The following is a 22350-nucleotide window of genomic DNA, read 5'->3' as shown; positions in this document are numbered from 1 at the left end:
CATTTTTCTGGTATGTGTGTGTTGTGTGTGTGGGGGTGGGTGGGGTGGGGGTAGTAGCTTCAAAGAGATTCTAAAAAAGATAAGTAATTTGGAATATTAACAACGAAAAGGTTCTGTATGTGGACTGCATTTTCTGGACAGGAATATAAGAATGCAATTTGAGTTCCAAAAATTACAGCTAGTGTGTTTTATAATATCCAAGGCCGTAGCTTCCATTATCAGAAATTAAAGCACCAGTAATGTGTAAGAAGGGTATTCATAGATGAGAGGGTCTGAGTGGTCCCTCTTCTGAATCCCAAATGTGCATGTATATCTATGCCATAAGCAATAAAAGAATAAACACAGTACAAACATATTTAACTTTTTATTTTGCCTAATATATCTTCAATATGTTTCTTATAGCAATTATTCTGATTTGGCATATGAATTTCTTGGAGGGCAGGGGGTACTTTTTCATCTGAATATGTGCTTATCATTGCTAAATAGGACAGGCACATAGAGGTATTTCTATAAACTACTTCAGGGTAGAGTATACAATGTAAACACCAAAAAGAAACTCAATAAACTCACCACAAATGTGCTACAAAGTTGAGTGACTACTATAAACACAAAAAAATCAAGTAAGTGATACTCCTGGGCTTAGGTGTTTGTTACAGTTATCTGGTCATACTCCAAGCTTGACTATCTCACCGGACAGCAACCAAGCTGTCCTAATACAATGTCGCCACCTAGTGGCCAAAATGGACACATCTGGAGCAACAGCTTTCCCCATTTCCTTTCTTGCCGCCTAACACAGCATACAAATCAGATTCTCTTTTTCCCTCTACATTTCCGTTAATAGTCTTCCATAGGCAATCTTTCCCTCTATGTCCATACTTAAACAAAACAACATATGCAAATGAATTCAACTTTTGAATTCTACTATATTTTTCAAATATAGTAGAGCCTTAATAAATGTTAGTGTCCTTCTACGTCTACTCTTTATCTTCCTTTCTTATGATTCTCACCCAGTTATCTTTCTCCCTCTCTTTGCTGAAGGTGAGTGATAAGTTGATCATATCCATCCTCTATGGATGAGGATGAGTTATGCTTGTGCTGCCACCCTCAGGGAGGTCTCACATTATCCCTAGCACAACACAGAGGTCTCTTTTTAGACTACTCCAACTTTTCTGAAATCGACAGAAATACCTTGATATATCTGAAGGAAAAAAAATTACTGGCTTCCTTTGAATTCTTCTGCAATATGAGAACACACCCTTATAGAAAAGGGAGGTGGTGTTTAAGGATGGTCATCTTTCGTTAATCACAGGAAGGACAGATTCTTGCCCGTTCCCCAAAATGCTATCTGCACCACTTTCGACAAAAGATTGCGTTTTCTTATTGTAAGAATATTTCATATAGTTAGGTTTCATGGCAGGCCACTTGAAGTCTACCTAGCTACTATTTCATCTCCCTCACAGAATTAAAAAAAACACAAAAACATTTATGGGACTAGCTCAGATACCTAACTATTTAATAGATACATTCAATAAATATTTCAAATCAATTCATGTATTTATCAAACAACGAGCAATCAGATATAAAACAGTATTCCAGTAAAGAGACAATAAAGAATGATTTACTGCACGAATGAAAACACAAAGAAGAGTAAGCCAGTATCTACACAATACTCGTATAAACAAATGCCACTAATTCCTCAGACCAAAGGATGTATACTTGCGGGGCTTGGGAGCACACAAAGACCTCTAAAGGGGTATGAGTTCTAAATAATGGTGTTCTAAAACCAACGGTGCTTTAGAGTCAATGAAGCAATAGGGTAGGTGCAAAATACACAGTACCAAATGGACAAGTGAACAATGGTTGAACGAATTCATATACACTGAGTCACAATCCTCCCTCTCAGAATGCTACTAGGTCTGCGATTGGTTTCAGGTAAAGAACAACCAGTTAGTTTCCCCCATGCCCGTTGTGTGGTAATGGCAACATCTTCTTGCACCAAGTAATAACTATTTTCAGGCTGGGTTTTATATATGTAGTGTACCTAGTTCTAGGACTAGAAAATTCTAAAAGCCTCAAATAAGAAGTTCTATTTATTATCTTATTTATGTTGTTAATATGCTGTTAACATACCTTTTCTCAAGAAAGCAACAACAAAGGAAAGATCTGTGTCCCGGGTATTCTTGTTGATAACTCGTTATACTGGAAAAGTTATTTAGCCATGATTTATAGAGACACCAGTCATTGAAAATGTATTTTCACCTTTTAAAACCTGCTTAACTCTAAGAAAAGTTGGTTGAAAATTTCTGATACTTCAAATGCATGTAAGAAAAAACAGTTCAGTTCTGATAAATTCTTGCAAAACCAGTGGCCACATCAGAAAAAAATCCATAGAACCCCTTGGCTAACAGGCTCTGCAGAGCTGAGTTACATTCTCAACCATTGAGGTAAGTCTAAAATCAGTAAAAACAATTAATCCAAAGAAAACATCATTGGTTTATTGATAAGTAAAAGACTACAGTCTCTAATTTTACCAGTAAAGCACATCTGGAAAAACACTAAATGGAAAAGGAATTTAATTTAAAAATTTAAACTGAAGATAATTTACTGTATTACTATAATAATTATCAAATTCAATTTCATTAATTTGAGATTACAGTGATTCTTCAAACATTTCAGGAGCACTATAGTTTAGCAATTAAGAGCAGTTACTAACCATGTGACCTTGGGCAAGTAATCTAACCTCGCTGAGTGTCAGTTTCCTCATCTGTAAAATAGGGATATTAATAGTATCTACATCTCACAGGATCATTATGAAGATTAAGTGAAATAATATACATAACATATGGAGTATAATTATTAGCATACAGGAAGTGGTCAATAAATGTTAGCTGACATTATTATTAAAGGTTTTAGCATATGGTGTAAGCTGAGGTCATTTCTCATATATCCTTATATAACACTGTCAATCAACTCATCTAACAAATATTAATTTGACCTTCAAGAAAATAAGAATAAGCTGATGTGGTTGGGGCAGAGTGAACAAAGGGACAGTGGGGAGGAGGAAATGGGCATTAGATGAGATGATGAGGAGCTCTGGAAGACATCTTAAGGATTTTACAATTTTACCCTAAGTGCTATGGGAAATCATTAAAAGGCTTTAAGTGGGGGAGTAATACGAAGAGATCTGAATTATAAATCTGGGGAAGAGACAGCACAGGAAGTGAGGAATCCAGTTCTCAAACTGTCCTGGCCAAAAGATGATGATTGTTTAAGAGTGGTAATGAAAGTGCCGACGCATGATGGTGATAATGGAAAGTAGAATAATGGGGATTGCTTTGGAACCTGAAGAAATAGAATTTCTGATATGTTAGGGGATGATAGAAAGAGTAGACCAATGAGACATAGAGTCCTAGGAACGACATACCCATAACTATATGCATCTTTACACACACACACACACACACACACACACACACACACACAAACACACCCGCACACCTTTGCAAACAAGGGTAAATGCCTAGCATTTCACAAGTACTACATACAGATAAGCATATAAGAATGAGAGTAGAGAAAGGTTAAAAGGGTAGACAGAAATGAGAGAATCAAGTAGAAGAAAGGAAGAGGGGGATGAAAAAAGAAAGAAGAGGGAGAGAAAATGATGGTTTTAGTTCATTAGTGACCTCTTGTTCAAAAGGGGCTGTTGATATGCAAACTGGTGAATTTGCCTATATGCTTAGTTGGCACCATGCCACTGAGGACACCAGAGCTAAATAAAGCTCGTAAGAAACGGGTAAATATGAGAGCCAAGAGACTCTTACAACAGTTACTGTTTATGTCAAGACCCACTTGTCCCAAGGGACCCATTTTCACATAATCTATAATTATCTCTTTGCTTTAATCGCCTTGTCATTCCTGAGACTCTCATGGGCACTGGAAGAGGAAAAGCTCATTAACTAAACCTTTTCTCCTCTCTCCAGCCACCCATGGCTTTTAATTGCTTGGTGTGTTATTATCTAGGAGTGCAACTGGGATCATTTTCATAAGAAAGGGAGGTAGAGAGGAGGAAGGGAGCCATGAGTCCCTGAGGTATGCTCCACAGACAAACCTTTGCTTTCTCAATTATTTATGCCAGCTGAGGTTTTACAGGCTGAATAAATCCATAACTCAAGTTCATTCTGAGCAGTCAGATTCTCAAGGGGGAGTTTCCCACTTGCCTATCCACACTTGTGTAGTCCTCAAAGAATAACCAGAATGTAACAAGACATATGTCATCCAATTTATCACCTATCGCCAAAGTGTTAACACAATGTTGATCATGGACAACACAGGGAAATAGGGAAAGATTTCACCATTACCAGCCAAACAGATGGAAGGAAGCAGGATAATCTTTTTGGTGCTAAGGGCAATGAGTGGTGTTAATGGGACAGTAATATCCCAGAATGACTTAGACTATTGAAGCATAAAAATCCAAATATTCAATTGTTAAGATACAAACTATGTATAACACATACTATTGAAGCCTCAGAGTCCTATACAGATTTGTTAAAAACAGGTTTCTCTCAATCAGTGTGAAGCTTTGAATAAATAACTAAATGGAATTTTATACCACTTGATTTTATAAATCCCTTACAATAAAATAATACCTGTTGTAGTCTTTTGCTCCAATTACACCCCTTTCAGGAAAATTTTAGAGTACAATTTTGTGTAGCTTTTATGCTACTTTCATTCCAGTTCTATTTTCACCAAAAATACAATATTAAAGCATAAAATAATCACTTTCGTTCTAGCTTTTTATACTTATATTCTTCTGTTTTATAATCAGTACTAGAGAGTAGCCAATAAAATATTTCTAAAATATTTTCAAATCCATTATTGTTTAAAATTTTTAACTTTATAAGTCAATGATGAAAGAATCTATTTAAAATTCTACAGGCTTTTGTGTCTGACCACGGCAGTGACCTCTGGTATTTTCTGCCAAAACAGTTCATTTGTCTCGCAGAACAACTAATCAATTCCAGAGCCCATCAATCATTTTAGTTGTATACTGGTCTCCTCTTGCTCAGAGAAGGTCCAGATGGCTGCCTGTGTAAGTGGGATTAATAAAATTCTGATAGATTACATAGCATCAAACTACAAAATATAACAGGGGCGATAAAAATCTTACTGTAGGATGAGATGGATATGTACACGCTTCATTTATTGTATTTTTAATTCTTGCCCTAATTCTCAATTTATGTGCCAACTGCTAGATAAAACCTTCTAAGTATACAAATCACCAAAAGTGATTTCTTGTTGAGTGAGTCAGTCTGTGTAGTACAGCACCAATTGACTCTTTGCAAAGCCCTATTCTTATTAACCAGAGCTTTATTTGCCTGTCTGCAGTATAAATGAAGCACAACGAATCTCAGATCTCGACAGTAGAGTAACTATCTGTGAGTTACAAGATTTCTTACTCTCTTGCTTCTATAGTTCCAAACACAGATCTTAACAGCACTGGCTCTCCCTTCTCTGTTTTCCATTTTCTTCTGCAAAAACAAATAGTCTCTACCTAATTCTATAATCAGACTAACGTGTGATTTTAGTTTCTGCCTTTTGTCCTAGGTCTCAACTGTGGGGAGTAACAATACTAATAAAAGTTAACAGTGACAGAGTAACTTATTTTGTGCCAGATACTGTTCTAGGATGACTGTGTGTGTGTATTCCTATACCCACACATGTGCCATCTGCAAAAGTTACCCCCATTTTACAGATAAGCAACTTGTCCAAGGTCACAGAGCTAATAAGTGGTAGAACTAACACTTGAATGCCAGAACTTTGGCTCCATAATTTTTTGTACTTAATTACCTCACACTATATCCTCTCCATTACACTAGAGGACAATTAACTAGCTTCCGAAGGAGAAACTGGTGTCAGGGCCCTGGAATATTAACATACAGATCTGTACCTATGACACTATAGTGTCACTTTCTGTGACAGAGTGGAAATAAAGGTCAGAATCAAAGCAGGCAGAGGGTAAGCTCAGAATTGGCCCCAGTGGCCCTTAACTTAAAAACTTTTACAGTAAAACTAAAATGGGTCCTTAACTTATCACCTATGGCGCACATCAGTTAGGAAAGCTGCCATAGCAATTGTGCTCGAGCCTTATAAAAAGGGGTGTAAAAGATACTGGTTTTCCTGATCTTTACAAATGTGAGGAAAAGAATGAGAGGTTTACATACTGAAGTTTCTAAAACAGACCTTAAAAATACATTTTTATGTGATTTTTAAAAACAGTGGTTCTATAGAAGAACACTTTTCCTTTCATTTAAGTTTACCATTTAATATTTCTAAAACTCTAAAACCTACTGTTACTTTCACCTCAGTTGAACATAATTCTGCCAGGAAACTGCAATTAGCTTCAGTTAAAGCACAAATTTCTCTTGGAAAAATAAACCACCAGATACTTTATTTCACCAAAGTGTAAGCAAAATTTGATTGCATAAACTTCTACAAATAGCTGCTCCTTCACTGGAGTAATACAAAATTTCAGAATGGAGTAATACAAAATTTCAGAATAGAGTAATTTTTATCATGATCTAGTTTGTTATGCTGGAATTCTGCTCAATTATAAAACAAATTTTCTAATATAAGAAAATGACTCGTTGCTGTAATTTCTGATCTGCTGTCCTAACAGATGACTGTTTGTAATAGTTAAAAGGCTTTCTGTGGCTCTCCCACATTCATGTTTCTTACTGTTTTATATTTTAAAATACTTTCCAGAATACAAAGGTTTAGATCATATCATAAGAACACTAACATTTATTTATTTATTATTTTAAGAACACTAATATGTAGACGACTTAATGAAATAAGGCCAAGACTAACCAGTTTTGCCTATAGCGGATGTTCGTATTTCACTCGATTAACCAATAATGTTTATTAAATATACATGTAGCTGTCAAAAATATGGCGAACATACTATTCAAAGGTGAAGAAGCTGAGAAGCACAAATATCCAAAATGTTTTGTTTCACAGATTCATCATAAATGTGTGCTGAGTTAAATTAAAACCTCTACTTTATGAAAGTAAGTGATATTATTTTGTTCTGTTTCTCATGATCAAAATTCTAAATATCTAAGTCACTTTTTTAAGAATTGAATGGAGTTTAAGCAGGTAGGTTAACTCTTCCAATATAGTTTAACTCTATCTTAGGAATATTCCAATTATCCAGACATCTACTCTCACTTCACCTGGAGTACGTGTGTTTTGTTTTGTCTTCTGTAGAGGCAGTGTGATCAGTTAGGTCCCTGGACATTTCAAAAGAAACTGTATTCAGCATGCCATTTTGAAAAATTAGAGTCTGGGGGCCCTTAAGGAAATTGGCACACAAAAATAAAGATCACTATTACTTACAGAAAAGTGACTCATATTGTTAGAAAGTATGTATAGTGATTTTAAAAAAGCAAACTCAAGAAACGATCTCAATTTATGTATCTAACTAGGAAAGTAAAATAGCCTATACATTTTTGTAGTTGCTTAGGAAAAGACGTGAGGATGTGAGAATCACAGGAAAACCAAACCAGCACTCTCTGCTGTACGATAGGGCTACTAGGATAACTGTACGTGAGCAATACCGCTAAGCCATCAGCTCCTTAGGGAAGCAGCCGTGCACACTCCCAACCTCTGGCGCTCCTACTAGATCCTCCTAAGTTCTGGGAACTTCCTCAGAGAGTGAGCATACAGAGACGCATAAAATACGATCCTGGATCTCCACAAACTAAAAGTTTACTGAAAAGAGTAACGATTTTTTGTTTTTTAAATCTACTTCAATGCGGTATAACATGATAAATGCTATTTAAAAATAAAGCGTGAACGAAGGACTATGGGAAAACAGAAGGAATGACTAACCTCCCCACCACTTACTATGTGGAAAAATGACTTGATTGAACAAAGAATAAACTCTGACTACTAGGGTTAAGGTTTTAAGACACCATTTTTTTTAGAAGACTTAAGATGGACTACACAAATTATAAGAAGAACCCCCAAACACTTTCTGAATATATAAGAGCTGAGGGGAAGGCTAATTAAACTCTAAAAATACTTTCTAAACTTTGTTTCCTCGAAACTGTATGGACTCCTCAGAATTCTCAGGGACCCTAAAAGGAATCAGGTGGCAAATGTACTCCAGGCCAGTAGCAGTGTTAAAGGGTATCTTTATTCCCCTCAATTTTCCAGCACCCTTCCCCCATCTCATGCCAAATAAACATTTAATCTAAGTAAAAATGGTGCGCTTCCTATGCAACTAGATTGAAGACAGGACCCCTAGTATTAACTAACTGGTTATGAACTGGAAACTATGAGCTTTTAAAGGTTTTTATTTCATAGTGGTATCAATAACCTTCCTCCTAGAATGCTACCTGGGAGTTATCACCACTTCTTTATGTGGTGGATAATACCAACAAACTCTTCTGTAAGAGTGAAGCATACATTTTTGGTACAATTTCCTCTTCACTCTGTTAAAACAGATATTTCCCTTCAATAAATTTGGGTAATCCCAATTTTCCACTTGAAAATTACAGTTCATTTGTATCATTTTGATGAGTAAGAAAAATTCAGATATCTCAAAAAGGGTAGGAGCATCAGAGATTCCTATTTCTTGTTTTTATGTGTAAAGTAAACTTAGAAAAATGTGTCACATGACTTAAAGCAGGCTAGAATCCTTTTCCTGATTTACACAAACACAGTGCTGAAAGAAAATCCAAGAAATTTTATACATAACATACAAAATTTAAGACCTTTGTTAAATTATACAAAACAACTTTAAATGTCTTTAAATTGTGGTAAAAACATGCATAACATAAAAATTACCATCTTAACCATTTCTAAATGTACATTTCACTAGTGTTAAGTATATTCACATTGCTGTGCAACCATTCTCCAGAATCCTTTTCATGTTGCAAAACTAAAACTCTATACCCATTAAATAACTCCCCATTTCCCACTCCCTCCTGACAACCTCCATTCTACTTTCTGTTTCTTTAAATTCGACTATTCTCGATATCTCATGTACGTGGAATCATACAGTATTTATCGTTTTGCGACTGGCTTATTTCACTTACCATAATGTCCTGAAGGTTCAGTTCATCCATGTTCTATGCTTCAAAATTTCCTTCATTTTTAAGGCTGAATCATACTCTTATAATATACCACATTGACAGCCATTCACCTGTCAATGGACATTTGGGTGGCTTTCACCTCTTGGCTATTATGAATAGTGCTGCTACGAACATGGGTCTGCAAATATTCTTTGACATTCAGCTTTCATTTTTTGGGATATAGAACGAGAAGCAGAATTGCTAGATCCCATAGTAATTCTTTGTTTAATTTTTTGAGGAACCTCCACAATATTTTCCATAGTGTACCGTTTTACATTCTAAAATAATTTTTAATTTGTACCTAGAATAAACTATAAAAATTCAAATCTTTAAAAAAAAGATGGTATTTTGAAGAAAATTAACAATAAAAATCCATAGCTTTAGAATATCTGAGATAAAATCTTGCCCTACCAAGTACTTATATGGTGGAAAGGGTTACTATCTGGCACTGATTCAGACATATTGATTTCAAAGATTATACAACTAAAAAATTATTTTCTGCCATTTGTTATCTTACTAGAGATACTACCAAATCAGTTTCATGTTAAGAAAAAATGCTTCACAAATGGAAGTTTTCAGCATTATAAATGTAGATACACAAACATATACATATATACACACACACACACATATATATATATAAATATATAAATACCCCTCTTATCAAAGTCCAGAAGAGAAAATTACCTGATGATTTCTTCATGATAGAGAGAACTAACAACTGGCCCACCAAAACCAGTATTGGCTTCTTTTCCTTTCTTCTCTGGTAACTATAGGGGAAAAAAGATGGAAAAGAGACACATAGATTAAAGCAGTGTGTATTTAAACCAGTTACAAAATACTATTTTGATAAGGAATACTAAAGGTTTGAACACTCACCATTTCCAAGGCCCTAGTAACAGTTTCAAGGTGGTATCAAAAAGGCAAGAGGACTCTCAGCTCATCATAGCAGTGGAATGACTACCCACTAGCAAGGTAAGATCATTCCACTACTGCCTCCTGGAGCCACCTAAAAGCCATTCCCCTAGCAGATTTTATGATGTTAGCTGTTCACTGTGGAAAATATAAATACCACACTAGAATGTGATCAGGAAAATCGTATCTAGATTAACAAAATTAAAGTTCCAAAAGAAGAAAGAAACTAAACTGTAGTAAAACTTCAAATTCTACTACAAGGAAAAATAAAAATGTTTAGTTGACAAGAAGAAAGGAGAGAAGGCAGAAGGGAGAGAGGAAAGGAGGTTGAGATCTAAAATAAAAGAAAAAAAAAGCAAACTGTTAAGGAAACACTTTCCAAAATCAAGTATTCAATAGGCTCTGCCCCTCAACATTCTCAAAAAGCACAAGATTAAGACTAAATTTAGAAATAAGATCTTTCCCAAACAGATAATGTGGAAGTAGTGAACTTGGATGTTATTATTTCCTGAAAGGATTAAATTGCAATATCTGCAAAAGCCCACATCTAAAGTCCAGAAAATAAAGACAAGGAACTAAGTGACTTAAATGACAAAAAGTTAAAGATTACAGTTTTGAAAACATTCAACAAGATGCAAGAAAACTCAGATAGGCAGTTTAATAAACTCAGACATAAAATTAATGAACAAAATAAATGCTTTACCAAAGACACTGAAATTTAAAAAAAAAGAAATTCAGCAGACGAGAACTCAATAAAAGAGTTGAAGAATAAAACAACGAGCTTAGGAAATAGAGCTGACCAAACGGAGGAAAGAATTAGTGATATCAAAGATAGAAATCTGGGAAAGACGCAGATGGGAGAAGAGACTTGAGAGTTAAAAGAAATGAAATAGCTCTGCAATAACTATCTGACTCCATCAGAAAGAGAAATATAAGCATAATGGCTATACTAGAAGGAGGAGAGAGGGAGAAGGGGCTAGAGAGCCTATTCAAACAAATAGTTGACGAGAACTTCCCAAACCTATGGAAAGAACTGGATCCTCGAATCCATGAAGCAAACAAACAGAACACCTAATTATCTCAATCCTAAAAGGCCCTTCTCTAATGGCATATTATATTAAAATTATCAAAAATTGACACACACACACACACACAAATTCTCAAGGCAGCCAGGGAAAAGAAGATGGTAACCTACAAAGGAAAGCCAATTAGATTATCAGCAGATTTTCAACAGAAACTCTACAAGCTAGGGAGTGAAATCAAATATTCAAACTATTCAAAGAGATAAATCACCAGCCAAGAATAATATACCCAGCAAAGTTACATTTTAGATATGAAGGAGTGATGAAGATCTTTCCGGATATACAGAAGTTGAGGGAATTCCCCCACTTGGCCTGCATTATAGAAAATACTGAAGGGGGTTATTCTACCTGAAACAAAAAGACAAAAGGATGCAAAACTATGAGTAAGATGACTAACAGAAACACAAAAGCAGGAGACGACAGCCCCTACTCAGCATAGGGCATTATACACTTAAATATAACATAAAAGGTAAAGGAAATAAAAAGAAAACAAAAAAGAGCAGGCAATTAGCTACTGCAACTCGGAAATGAACTAAGCATGAATGGGGATAATTCTGACAACAAACACATAAAAGTGGAGGGGATAGAGGTCTGAAGTTGCAAAGGGTAATGGAGATTAAGATGCATGCTGAAGAAAAAGGTCTATTGCATATATGAAACTTTTTTTTTACATAAACTTAATGGTATCCACTCCAAAAAAAAAAAAAAAAAAAACCCAGAACTGAGACACATAACATAAAAAAGAGGAAACAGGAAAAAAAATCATAGAATACCACCGAACTAAAATAACAGACAATGGTAAAGAAACAATGGAGACACCGAGCTACCAGAAAACAAAAGGGAAAATGGCTATAGGAATTCCTCACATATCAATAATCACCCTAAATGTAAATGGACTGAACTCACCATAAAAAGACACAGAGTAGCAGACTGGATCAAAAAACAAAACCCAACCATAAGCTGCCTTCAAGAGACACAGCTCAGCTGCAAGGACAAACATAGACTTAAAGTGAAGGGTGGAAAATGATACTCCAAACAAATGGCATGCAGAGAAAATCAGGTGTATCCATACTTATATCTGACAAAAGACACTTCAAGACAGAAAAGGTAATATTTCATAATGATAAAGGGAACAATACAACAATATATAATACTTATCAATATATATGCTCAAAAGAAGAAACTGACCAAAGGAAGAAACTGACAAAAATACAATTATAATAGGGGACTGAAATATGCCATTGACAGTTATGGATAGATCATCCAAACAGAAAACCAGTAACGAAATATCAGCTTTAACTGACACATTAGACCAAATGGACATAATCAACATTTACAAAACATTTCATTCCAGAACACCAGACTATACATTCTTTTCTAGTGCACATGGAACATTCTCAAGGATAGATTATATGTTGGGACACAAAACTAGCCTCAACCAATTTAAGAAGACTGAAATCATACCAAGCATATTCTCCAACCACCATGCTTTGAAATTGGAGATGAACTGCAAAAAGAAAGAGGGAAAAACCACAAATGTGTGGAGATGAAACAACATGCTACTAAAGAATGACTGAGTCAAAGAAAAAATAAAAGGAGAGAACAAAGGATACATAGAAACAAACGAGAATGAAAATACCGCATATCAAAATTATTGGGATACTGGGACAGCAATCAGAGGGAAATTTATATCATTACTGTCCTATCTCAAGAAACAAGAAAAATCCCAAATAAACAACCTAACATAACATATGGAAGTATTCATAGAAAAAGAACAAATAAAACCCAAAAAGCTGGTTTCTTTGGAAAGATTAATAAAATTGACAACCCCCTGGTTAGACTCACTAAGGAAAAAAGAGAGGATACACAGATAAAATCAGAAATGAAAGAGAAGCTACAACAGATACCACAGAAATACAAAGGATCATACAAGAATATTATGAAGGACATATGCCACCAAATTCAAAAGACGTGGACAAATTCTCAGAAATAAATAACCTCTCTAGACTGAATCATGAAGAACTGGAAAATCTAAACAGATTGATCAACAGTAAGGACTTTGAAACAATCATCCAAAACCTGCCCAAAAGTTGAAGTCCTGGATTACATGGCTTCACTAGTGAATTCTACCAAACATTCAAAGGTGATTTAATACCTACCCTCCTCAAACTCTTCCAAAATACTGAAGAAGAGGCAATACTTCCTAACTCATTTTAGGAGGTCAACATTACCCTGATACCAAAATCTGGTAAGGATAACACACAAAAAGAAAACTACAGACCAATATCTCCAATGAATACAGATGCAAAAGTCCTAAACAAAATACGAGCAAATCAAATACAACAATACATTAAAAGATTATACATCACGTTCAAGTGGGGTTCATTCCAGGGGTGCAAGAATGGTTCAGCATATGCAAATCGACCAATGTGATACACCACATAAACAAAGGATAAAACTCATATGATCATATCAATAGGTGCAGAAAAAGCATCTGATAATATACAACATCCATTTATGATTACAACACTTAGTAAAATGGAAGTATAGAAGGAAATTATAGAAGGAAATTATAGAAGGAAAGTATAGAAGTATAGAAGGAAATTACCTCAATATAATAGAGGCCATATATGAGAAACTCTCAGCTAACATCATATTCAGTGGTGAAAAACTGAAAGCTTTCCCTCTATGACCTTGTCTATGACAAGACAGTGATGTCCCCTCTCATCACTGTTATTCAACATAATATTGGAAGCCCTAGCCAGAGCAATCAGGCAAGAGAAAGAAATAAAAGGCATCCAAATTGGGAATGAAGCGGTCAAACTGTCACTTTTGCAGATGACATGATTCTTTATATAGAAAACCCTAAAGACTCCACCAAAAAACTATTAGAAACAATAAACAAATACAGTCAAGTTGCAGGATACAGAAATCAATGTACAAAAATCCATGGTGTTCTTGTTTACTAATAATGAAATTTCAAAAAAGAAATGAAAAAGACAATTCCTTTGCAATTGCAACAAAAAGAATAAAATAGGAATAAACTCAGCAAAGGATGTGAAGGACCTATACACTGTGACAACTGTAAGACATTATTAAAATAAATTGAAGAAGACACAAATAAATGGAAAGATATTCTGTGTTCATGGGTTGGAAGAATCAACATAATTAAAATGACCACAGTACCCAAAGCAATGTACAGATTTAATGTAATCCCCATCAAAATACCAATAGAATTTTTCAAAGAAATAGAACAAAAAATTATCAGATTTGTATGGAATCACAAAAGACACAAACAGCCAAAGTAAACCCGAGAAAAAAGAACAAGGTCAGAGGTCTCACACTCCATGACTTCAATTTCAACTACAAAGTGACAATATTCATTCAAAATAGCATGATACTGGTAGAAAAACACACACTGACCAATGGAATAGAATTGAGAACCCAGAAATAAACCCACACATATGTGGGCAGATAATTTTCTACAAAGAAGCCAAAAACACAGAATGGAGAAAAAGCCTCTTCAATAAATGGCCTGGGACAATTGGACAGCCACATGCAAAAGAATGACACTAGACTGCTATCTGTCACCATATACCAAAACTAACTCAACATGAATCAAAGATCTAAATATAAAGTCTGAAACAATAAAGTACATAGAAGAAAACGTAGGTACTAAACTTATGGACCTTGGATTCAGAGGGGATTTTATGAATTTGACCTCAAAGGCAAGGGAAATAAAAGCAAAAGTCAATTAATAGGACAATGTCAAACTGAAAAGCTTCTGCACAGCAAAAGAAGCAGTCAACTAAACAAAGAGGCAACCAAACAAATCCAAACTATATAAAGAACTCATACAACTCAACAACAAAAAAACAAACAATCCAATTAAAAAATGGACAGAGGAACTGAACAGACCCCTCTCCCAAGAAGACAAATGTCCAACAGATGAAAAAAATGCTCAACTTCACTAGCTATTAGGGAAATGCAAATCAAAATCACAATAAGATACCAACTCACACCTGTTAGAATGTCTATTATCAACAAAACCAGTAATAACAAGTGTTGGAGAGGTTGTGGAGAAAAAGGAACACTCATATATTGCTGGTGGGAATGTAAATTGGTACAGCCACTATGGAAAACAGTATGAAGGTTCCTTAAAAAATTAAGACTAGAATTACCACACAACCCAGCAATCCCTCTTCTGGGTTTCTACCCCCAAAAATCTGAAAATATTTATCTGTAAAGATATATGCACCCCTATGTTCACTGCAGCATGGTGGGCAAAACATGGAAACAAACTAAGTGTCGTTCAATAAATGACTGGATAAAGAAGGTGTGGTGCATACATATTAACACAAGTTTAGTGGTTACCAGAGGGCAAGGGGGGTGGAGGTAGAAGAGGGTAAAGGGAGCCAAATATATAGTGATGGAAGGAGAACTGACTCAGTTTCCATTTTGGGATGTTTATTGCTAGTGTATTAAAACAAATGATTTTTGCACGTTGCTCTTATATCTTTCAACTTTGCTGAATTTGTTTAATCTTAGTTTTTGTGTGTGGATTCTTTGGATTTTCTATACATACGGTAGGATCAAGTTATCTGTCAACAGAGAGTTTTACTTCTTCCTTTCCAATTTGGATGCTATTTATTCTTTTTCTTATCTAACTGCTCTAGCTAGAATTTCCAGTACAACGTTGAACAGCAGTGGTAAAAGCCGGCATCCTTGTCTTATTCCTGACCTTAAGGGGAAAGCTTTCTGTCTTTCATCATTGAGTATGTTACCTACGGCTTTTTCATAAATGCCCATTATTATGGTAAGTACATTTCACCTTCAGTTTTGAAAGCTATCTTAAATGTAAAATACTGTAAGTTGATATTTTTTCCTTTTGAAATTGACCCTACTTCAATTTCTTTTTCAGACTTCTGAAAAGAATTCTACTGTAGTTCTTACCTTTGTTCCTCTATCACCTTTTTTGTTTTTGGTCTGGATTTTTGTTTGTTTGTTTGTTTTTTAATTTTATTGGGGAATAGTGTGTTTCTCCAAGGTTCATCAGCTCCAAGTCACTGTCCTTCAATCTAGTTGTGGAAGGAGCAGCTCAGCTCCAAGTTTCAGTCTTTAGTTGCAGGGGGGTGCAGCCCACCATCCCATGTGGGAATTGAACCGGCAACCTTGTTGTTGAGAGCTCGCGCTCTAACGCACTGAGCCATCCGGGAGCACCTCCGGAAGCTCGGCGGCAGCTCGTTGTCTTCAGTCTAGTTGTGGAGGGCACAGCTCACTGGCCCACGTGGGAATCGAACCTGCAACCCTGTTTTAGAGCTTGTGCTCTAACCAACTGAGCCACCTGGCCGCCCCTGGACACTTTTCAGATATTTTTTCACTGGTTTTCCACAATTTGATTATGACGTGTCTTGGCATTTCTCCTGCTCGAGGTTCACTGAGCTTCTCGGATCTGTGGCCTTCTGGCAATGATTCTCAACTAGGGGAGATTTTTTTTTGCCTCCCATTCCCTCCCAAGGATATTTGGCAATGTCCGGGCAATTTTTCCTTTTCACAAGTGGATGGTCCTTTGGCATCTAGTAAGTAGACACCAGAGTTGCTGCTAAACATCCTACAATGCAGAGGACAGCCCTCCACAACAAAGAACTACCCATCCCCAAATGTCAATGGCGGAAAGGCTGAAAAACTCTGGTTTAAAGTTTTCATCAAATGTTTAAAATCTCAGCTATCATTTGTTAAATTTTTGTCTTCTCTCTCTTGCATTTTCTCTCTTTCTGGGACTCCAATACGCTACATTGCTTGATATTTTCTCATAGCTCACTGGGGCTCTGTTCATTTTTTGTTGTCTTCCTATGTTCTGCTTCATTTTTAATTCGCTTCACTGCTACATCTTCAAGTTCACTGACCTTTCCTTATGCAATGTCTCATCTGTTATTAATCCTATCCAGTGTATTTTTCGTATCAGATATTATTTTCTTCCATCACTAGAAAGTCCATTTGATTCTTTTCTAGCTTCCCTTTCTCCATTTAAGTTAATGTTTTCCTATACTTTCTTGAATATATAGAATATGTAATAGCTATTTTCATCTTTATCATTTCTGCTTTAATTGACAGGTTTTTCTCTTGGTTATGGGCCGTACTTTCCTGCTGTCCTTGAATACTTGAAAGACTTTTACTGTAAGGCAGACATTGTAAATTTCACACTCTTGTTGGCTGATTTTGTTGTGTTCCTTTAAATTATGTTAGACTCTGTTTTGGCATGAATTCAGTTATGAGGAAACAATTTGATCCTTTCAAGGCTCACTTTAAAGCTTTGTTAAGGCAGGGACAGAGAAGCCTTCAATCTAGAGCTTAATTTAGCCTCACTACTAAAGTGAAATCCTTCTGAGGCCTCCACCATGTACCCCATATATTACATTTTCTTTCCACTATGACTAGGAGGAAATGAAATATTCTCAGTCCCACGTCATCTCCAAGAATTGTTCGGCTTACGGCTTTCTTGTATTTCTTTTCTCAGCCTGTTCATTTCCTTCCACACGCAGAGAAGTTAGTATTCAGCCAAAGGGACCCCTCTGCAGATCTCTGGAACTCTCCCTCCTATGCAGGAACGTCCTCTCAATTATTCAGCCCCGCATTTTCTAGCTAAAATCGATGAGACAACCAGGCTCTTTTGGGTGCCCCCTCCCTTCACTGGAGCCAGCTTACAGGAAGTAAGATGAGGCAATTGCAGAGCTCACTTTGTTTGTTTCCTTCTTTCCTACTTTTACACTACTTTTAGTGCTATGTCTGAAAACTATTGTTTCATCTATTATGCCTGGTTTTCTTCTTGTTTTAGGCAAAAGGGTAAATCTCATCCCTATTACTCCATGCCCAGGAGGAGAAGTCCCACAAACATTAATTTAAACACCAGGATAACAACATTCCATGCAGTAATGTACCATAAGTTACTTAACTATTATCTGACAGTAGTCTATTTAGGTTATTTTCACTTTTCCACTCATAAAGATACGATTACTATCTTTGTACATAAAGCATAATATAGTTGTGATTAAAATCTTTAGGGGAAAATCTGACTCCGTTATTTGAGTCCTGTGTATTCTGAACATATTTCTTCTTGTGATTAATTCCTCTTTCTGAAGCAACTGCATAAAGCATATTAGAATGCTGGTGACAACTTTTTTTTATTCTCCCAGGGGTGGGGGTAAGTACCTTAAGCAGAAATAATATTTCAAAACTAATCTGCCATTATCAGATTGAGTTCAGAATAAAGCTGCCAAAGATGCATTAGTTGTCCTCTCCATCCAGTTCATCTACAAGAAGGGGTAAACTTTGGCTACTGTAGCTTCTAGATTTCCACTCCAATGAAATATTTCTCATAGCAGTTTAAGAAGTTTATTCCATTTCTCTCTACTCAAAATCCATTAAGTTATTTTTATGTTGCATCAGCAGTTAAAGAAAGAGACTCCAGTTTGGCAGCCAATAGGATAAAATTTGCCAATTCTTGTATTGCCTCAGATTATATTATTTGAGACACTGAAATGCTCCTTCACTCAGAGGGAAAAGGGTAAGTTGTTGGCTGAATCTTTACCATCTGCATTCAAATTTCATATTAGTCAGGTGCAGGGTCAAGACTTAAAACCTTGTGAGACTTTCTTTTCTGTGTGAAAAAAATAACTATTCCAAATGTTATCAGGCTATTATATGCAAGGAGGGGGTTTCTTGCTTTTATGTGCTACCTCTTTGGCTTCTGTTTTATTGGTTTGTTTGCTTAGTTTGTTTATGGGTCCTGCTGTAGGACTTTGGATAAATTAACCTTCCAGGCTCAGAGTCCTCATTTGTAAAATTAGGAATAATAGTAGCTATCTTATATGGGTATTTAAAGTATTTAAAATATATATATGTAAAAGAGAACAGTGCCCAGCACAAAGTGGATACTATGTAAGTGTTAGCAGATATAGTAATAATTATTATTACGGCCATTTCTCCAAAGCAAAGATGTCTCAGGAATATAGAAACAAGATGTTTTGAGGTGGATATTTAAAATATTGAACAATGAGTCTTTTTCTAAACTTTAAACTTCTAATTTTCCTGATGAAAAAACAAAGTCAAAAATCAACCAGCCAATCAACCAAAAAAATCTAACATAATACCTCTGTTGTTAAGAAAACAAGGAAAGAAAACTAGGACTTACAAAGTGTCTTAAATGTGCTTCACACTTTACATACATTATTCATTTCCAACTTTAAAGCAATTCTATAAAGTTGGCATTTTTACTGTATTTCATTTAATTAGCATCACCAAATTGTACAAAGCACCATTATTTTATATAATGCTAAGAAAGAAAAACACAGCCAATTAAGTATAACACATACACCATCAATTTTAATACACATCCAGATGTTAAAAACTAAATAACTGTCTGTCTTATATTTGATGAACTCCATTTTACAGATTAGATACCTGAAGAGAGGTGAAATACCCAATGCCACATAGTAAGTGGCAGAACTGAGATTTAAACTAAGATCTTCTGATATCTAAAGTCTGTTTTCTTTTTAATAAACTATGCTACTCCTCAAAACTACTTTAGGAACCATTATTACATATTTACAATATTCTGAACTAAAATTCTGTTTCTTAAGTATACATTAAAATATTTTTGTCCTTTATTAGTTCAAAACGAAACTTTAAAATTAAAATAAACATGAATCATTTTAACTTTTTTGAGGCTGATTTACTATGATAAATTATGCATAATTTAATCAAGCAAATAGACTAGTACTATAGTTCTAAGCACTTGTAAAAGAACACTTTTCTAATAATCCTTTTAAAATATTCATTGTAGTTTTTTCCTTAAATAGGAATAGTTATTTATTTCCACATATGAAAATAAGAATATTAATCCCATCTCAACTATTATTTGTCATTAAGAGCATTAATAAAAGCTTTATCATGAAAACACTGTTGGTTGCTATTTATAACACTAATACTTATACAACTTCACACAAAAAGGTAAACCCCATAAATCTAACATTAGTTTCTCTTAAAATAACAAATGGTTAAAAAAAATTTCCCGAAAATCTTAACAATGGACATTTAATAAGGATTTCAATGATATAGAAATATTACATAAATGTTTAAATTACTATTGGAAAATAATTTTTAGATAAAAGGAAAGAAAGACGAAATAATACATGCAAGTAGATATTTTATCCAAACCTAAATTTCGGCACTTCCTATTTTTTACATTTTTACTATATACTCATATACTAGCTTAAAAAGTGATGTGAATTTTTAAAAGATGAAAAAAAATCCCACTTTTTTAAACCAAATAGTTAAATCACTAAAATATATGAGAGATACTTTCTCCAGATAATTAATATGGTCAACAGGACTCCTGTACAACAAAACAAAAAATGGTAAATTGCTCTTTTACCACTCTGTAATGGAATTTAAGAATAAATGTATAATTTATCTTCTTAATTTCCTGGCTATTATCAATTATCTTGGTTCTGGGATACTTTAAAACTAAGGTACAAAAGATTATTACTTGTACACACGCCCAGCTTCTCTTGTATAATACATTAAGGCACTTACCTTTGTGAAGTATTTTTACTCAATTTAGTGTTATTTTTAAATGGCTCTCATGGGAAATTACCTTCAGGTTATTATCACTAACTTTCTAGAAATGTAATAATCAATATTTAAATGCTCTTTAGGAAATTCTGAATATAGTATTTATCATATGTATTCAGAAATTATAGCTTTTCTTAGATTTTAAGCTCCAGAGAAAATCATAAAAGACCAACAGATTCAAATATTTAAAGTGGCATTTCTGTAATAATGCAGTAAGAATAAGTAAGGAACTGTTTTTTAACCAAATAAAACAAATAGCTAATATTTCTGTAATGTTACAAGCAATATATCCACATCTCATATGTCAAAAAAACATTAAGATCCAATGGATAAACAGACCAGGGTTATGAGTAGACAATAATTAGATATCCGAAATTACAGAGGTTTAAAAATACTGGCACTCTTTCATTATTTTTATCATTTATACAGCTTCTTAATATTATAAGAAAAAATACAATCCTGAACTACAGTAACTTTGTATAGGATTCAACCACAATTCTTTGTATTACACATCTTTATATGAAATTAATGTTCTTGAATTTTTAAGACAGAAATGTCAGTCAAGATAGATTTTTTGATCTATATCTCCCTTTTCTATTGTTTTCACGAAGTATTTAAAAATCTTGCCCCTGGGATACTTTCAAGATTGCTTGGCTCTAGTCCCCTCTCTTATCTAGTTCTTCTTTTTCTAGTTATATCTAGTTCTTCTTTTTCCTTTTGTCTATATTATCCTTTTCCTGCTCAATTTTGATTAAATGTCAGCAGATTCCTCTGTGTGAGGCTTTGTACTGAGAGGGAGCTTTGGGTGGTTAATTTTGGAATCTCTGGAGCCCAGACAGCTCTAGAGAACCTTACCATTGAACCTTTGTATATTGAGACATGAAGTGTACAAAAACCCATCTAAACTTTACCTATTGGCAATTTTAGGATTCTGCCATTCTCAGGTCAGACTCCCTCACACTTCCTCCTCCAGATGCCAACGCAATGCAAATATTGTAGCAGTTGATCGTTTGTACCTATTTTCTCTGATCAACCAATAATGTTATCTTGGTTATTCCTTTAGGAAGCATTTGGGAGAAATAAAAAACTATACTACAACCTCTGCCATCTTTCTAGAATTCCAATAACCAAGAATGATTTTTCATGAACTATATGAATGGGAATACCCAAATGAATAGATTAATACTGCTAAACTAGGTGCATTTCCATTCCATTCTTTTTCCCATTACTTTTGCCTCCATTCAACCAACTATCTTATTAGGATGGATGATTTCACAAAAAAGAGGTACAGAGATTGATAAGGCAAGACAAGTTTAATTGAATGTCTTTTTTTTGTGTGGCTTACGATAGTCTTTTGAACATTATCTCAACATTTTAACAACTTTGCATATTGTGAATCACAACTTTCCAAAGTAGAATCCTCAAAAATTTCACTTCTATGACTCCCTTGCAGCTAGGATATGAAAGCCCATGACCTAAATTTTATCAACCAGATTCACAAACAAGCCACTTGAATATAGAATGGAGCAGCATATCATTGACCTATAGCAAATCATATTTCTTGATTCACAGCTCAAAATTTG

At 34.8% G+C, this 22350-nt stretch overlaps 1 protein-coding gene across 3 annotated transcripts in view; it reads right to left on the bottom strand.

The window, feature by feature from the left end:
* Positions 1–22350, bottom strand: part of ACBD6 (acyl-CoA binding domain containing 6) — a 146741-nt gene that overhangs the window by 83496 nt on the left and 40895 nt on the right. For 2 of the 3 annotated variants that reach the window (XM_081025864.1, XM_081025865.1), the window contains exon 4: positions 9825–9907. The exons of the other annotated variant lie outside the window; for it this stretch is intronic. In XM_081025864.1, coding sequence (XP_080881990.1) covers positions 9825–9907 — 83 coding nt within the window. The remainder of the gene's footprint in view (positions 1–9824; positions 9908–22350) is intronic. 3 annotated transcript variants of the gene reach the window in all.

The sequence above is a fragment of the Rhinolophus hipposideros genome (genome assembly GCF_964194185.1).
Source record: "Rhinolophus hipposideros genome assembly, chromosome: 19".
Taxonomy (NCBI): Eukaryota; Metazoa; Chordata; class Mammalia; order Chiroptera; family Rhinolophidae; genus Rhinolophus; species Rhinolophus hipposideros.
Note: the sequence above shows the minus strand (reverse complement) of the source record. Positions and strands in the feature narration are given on the sequence as shown.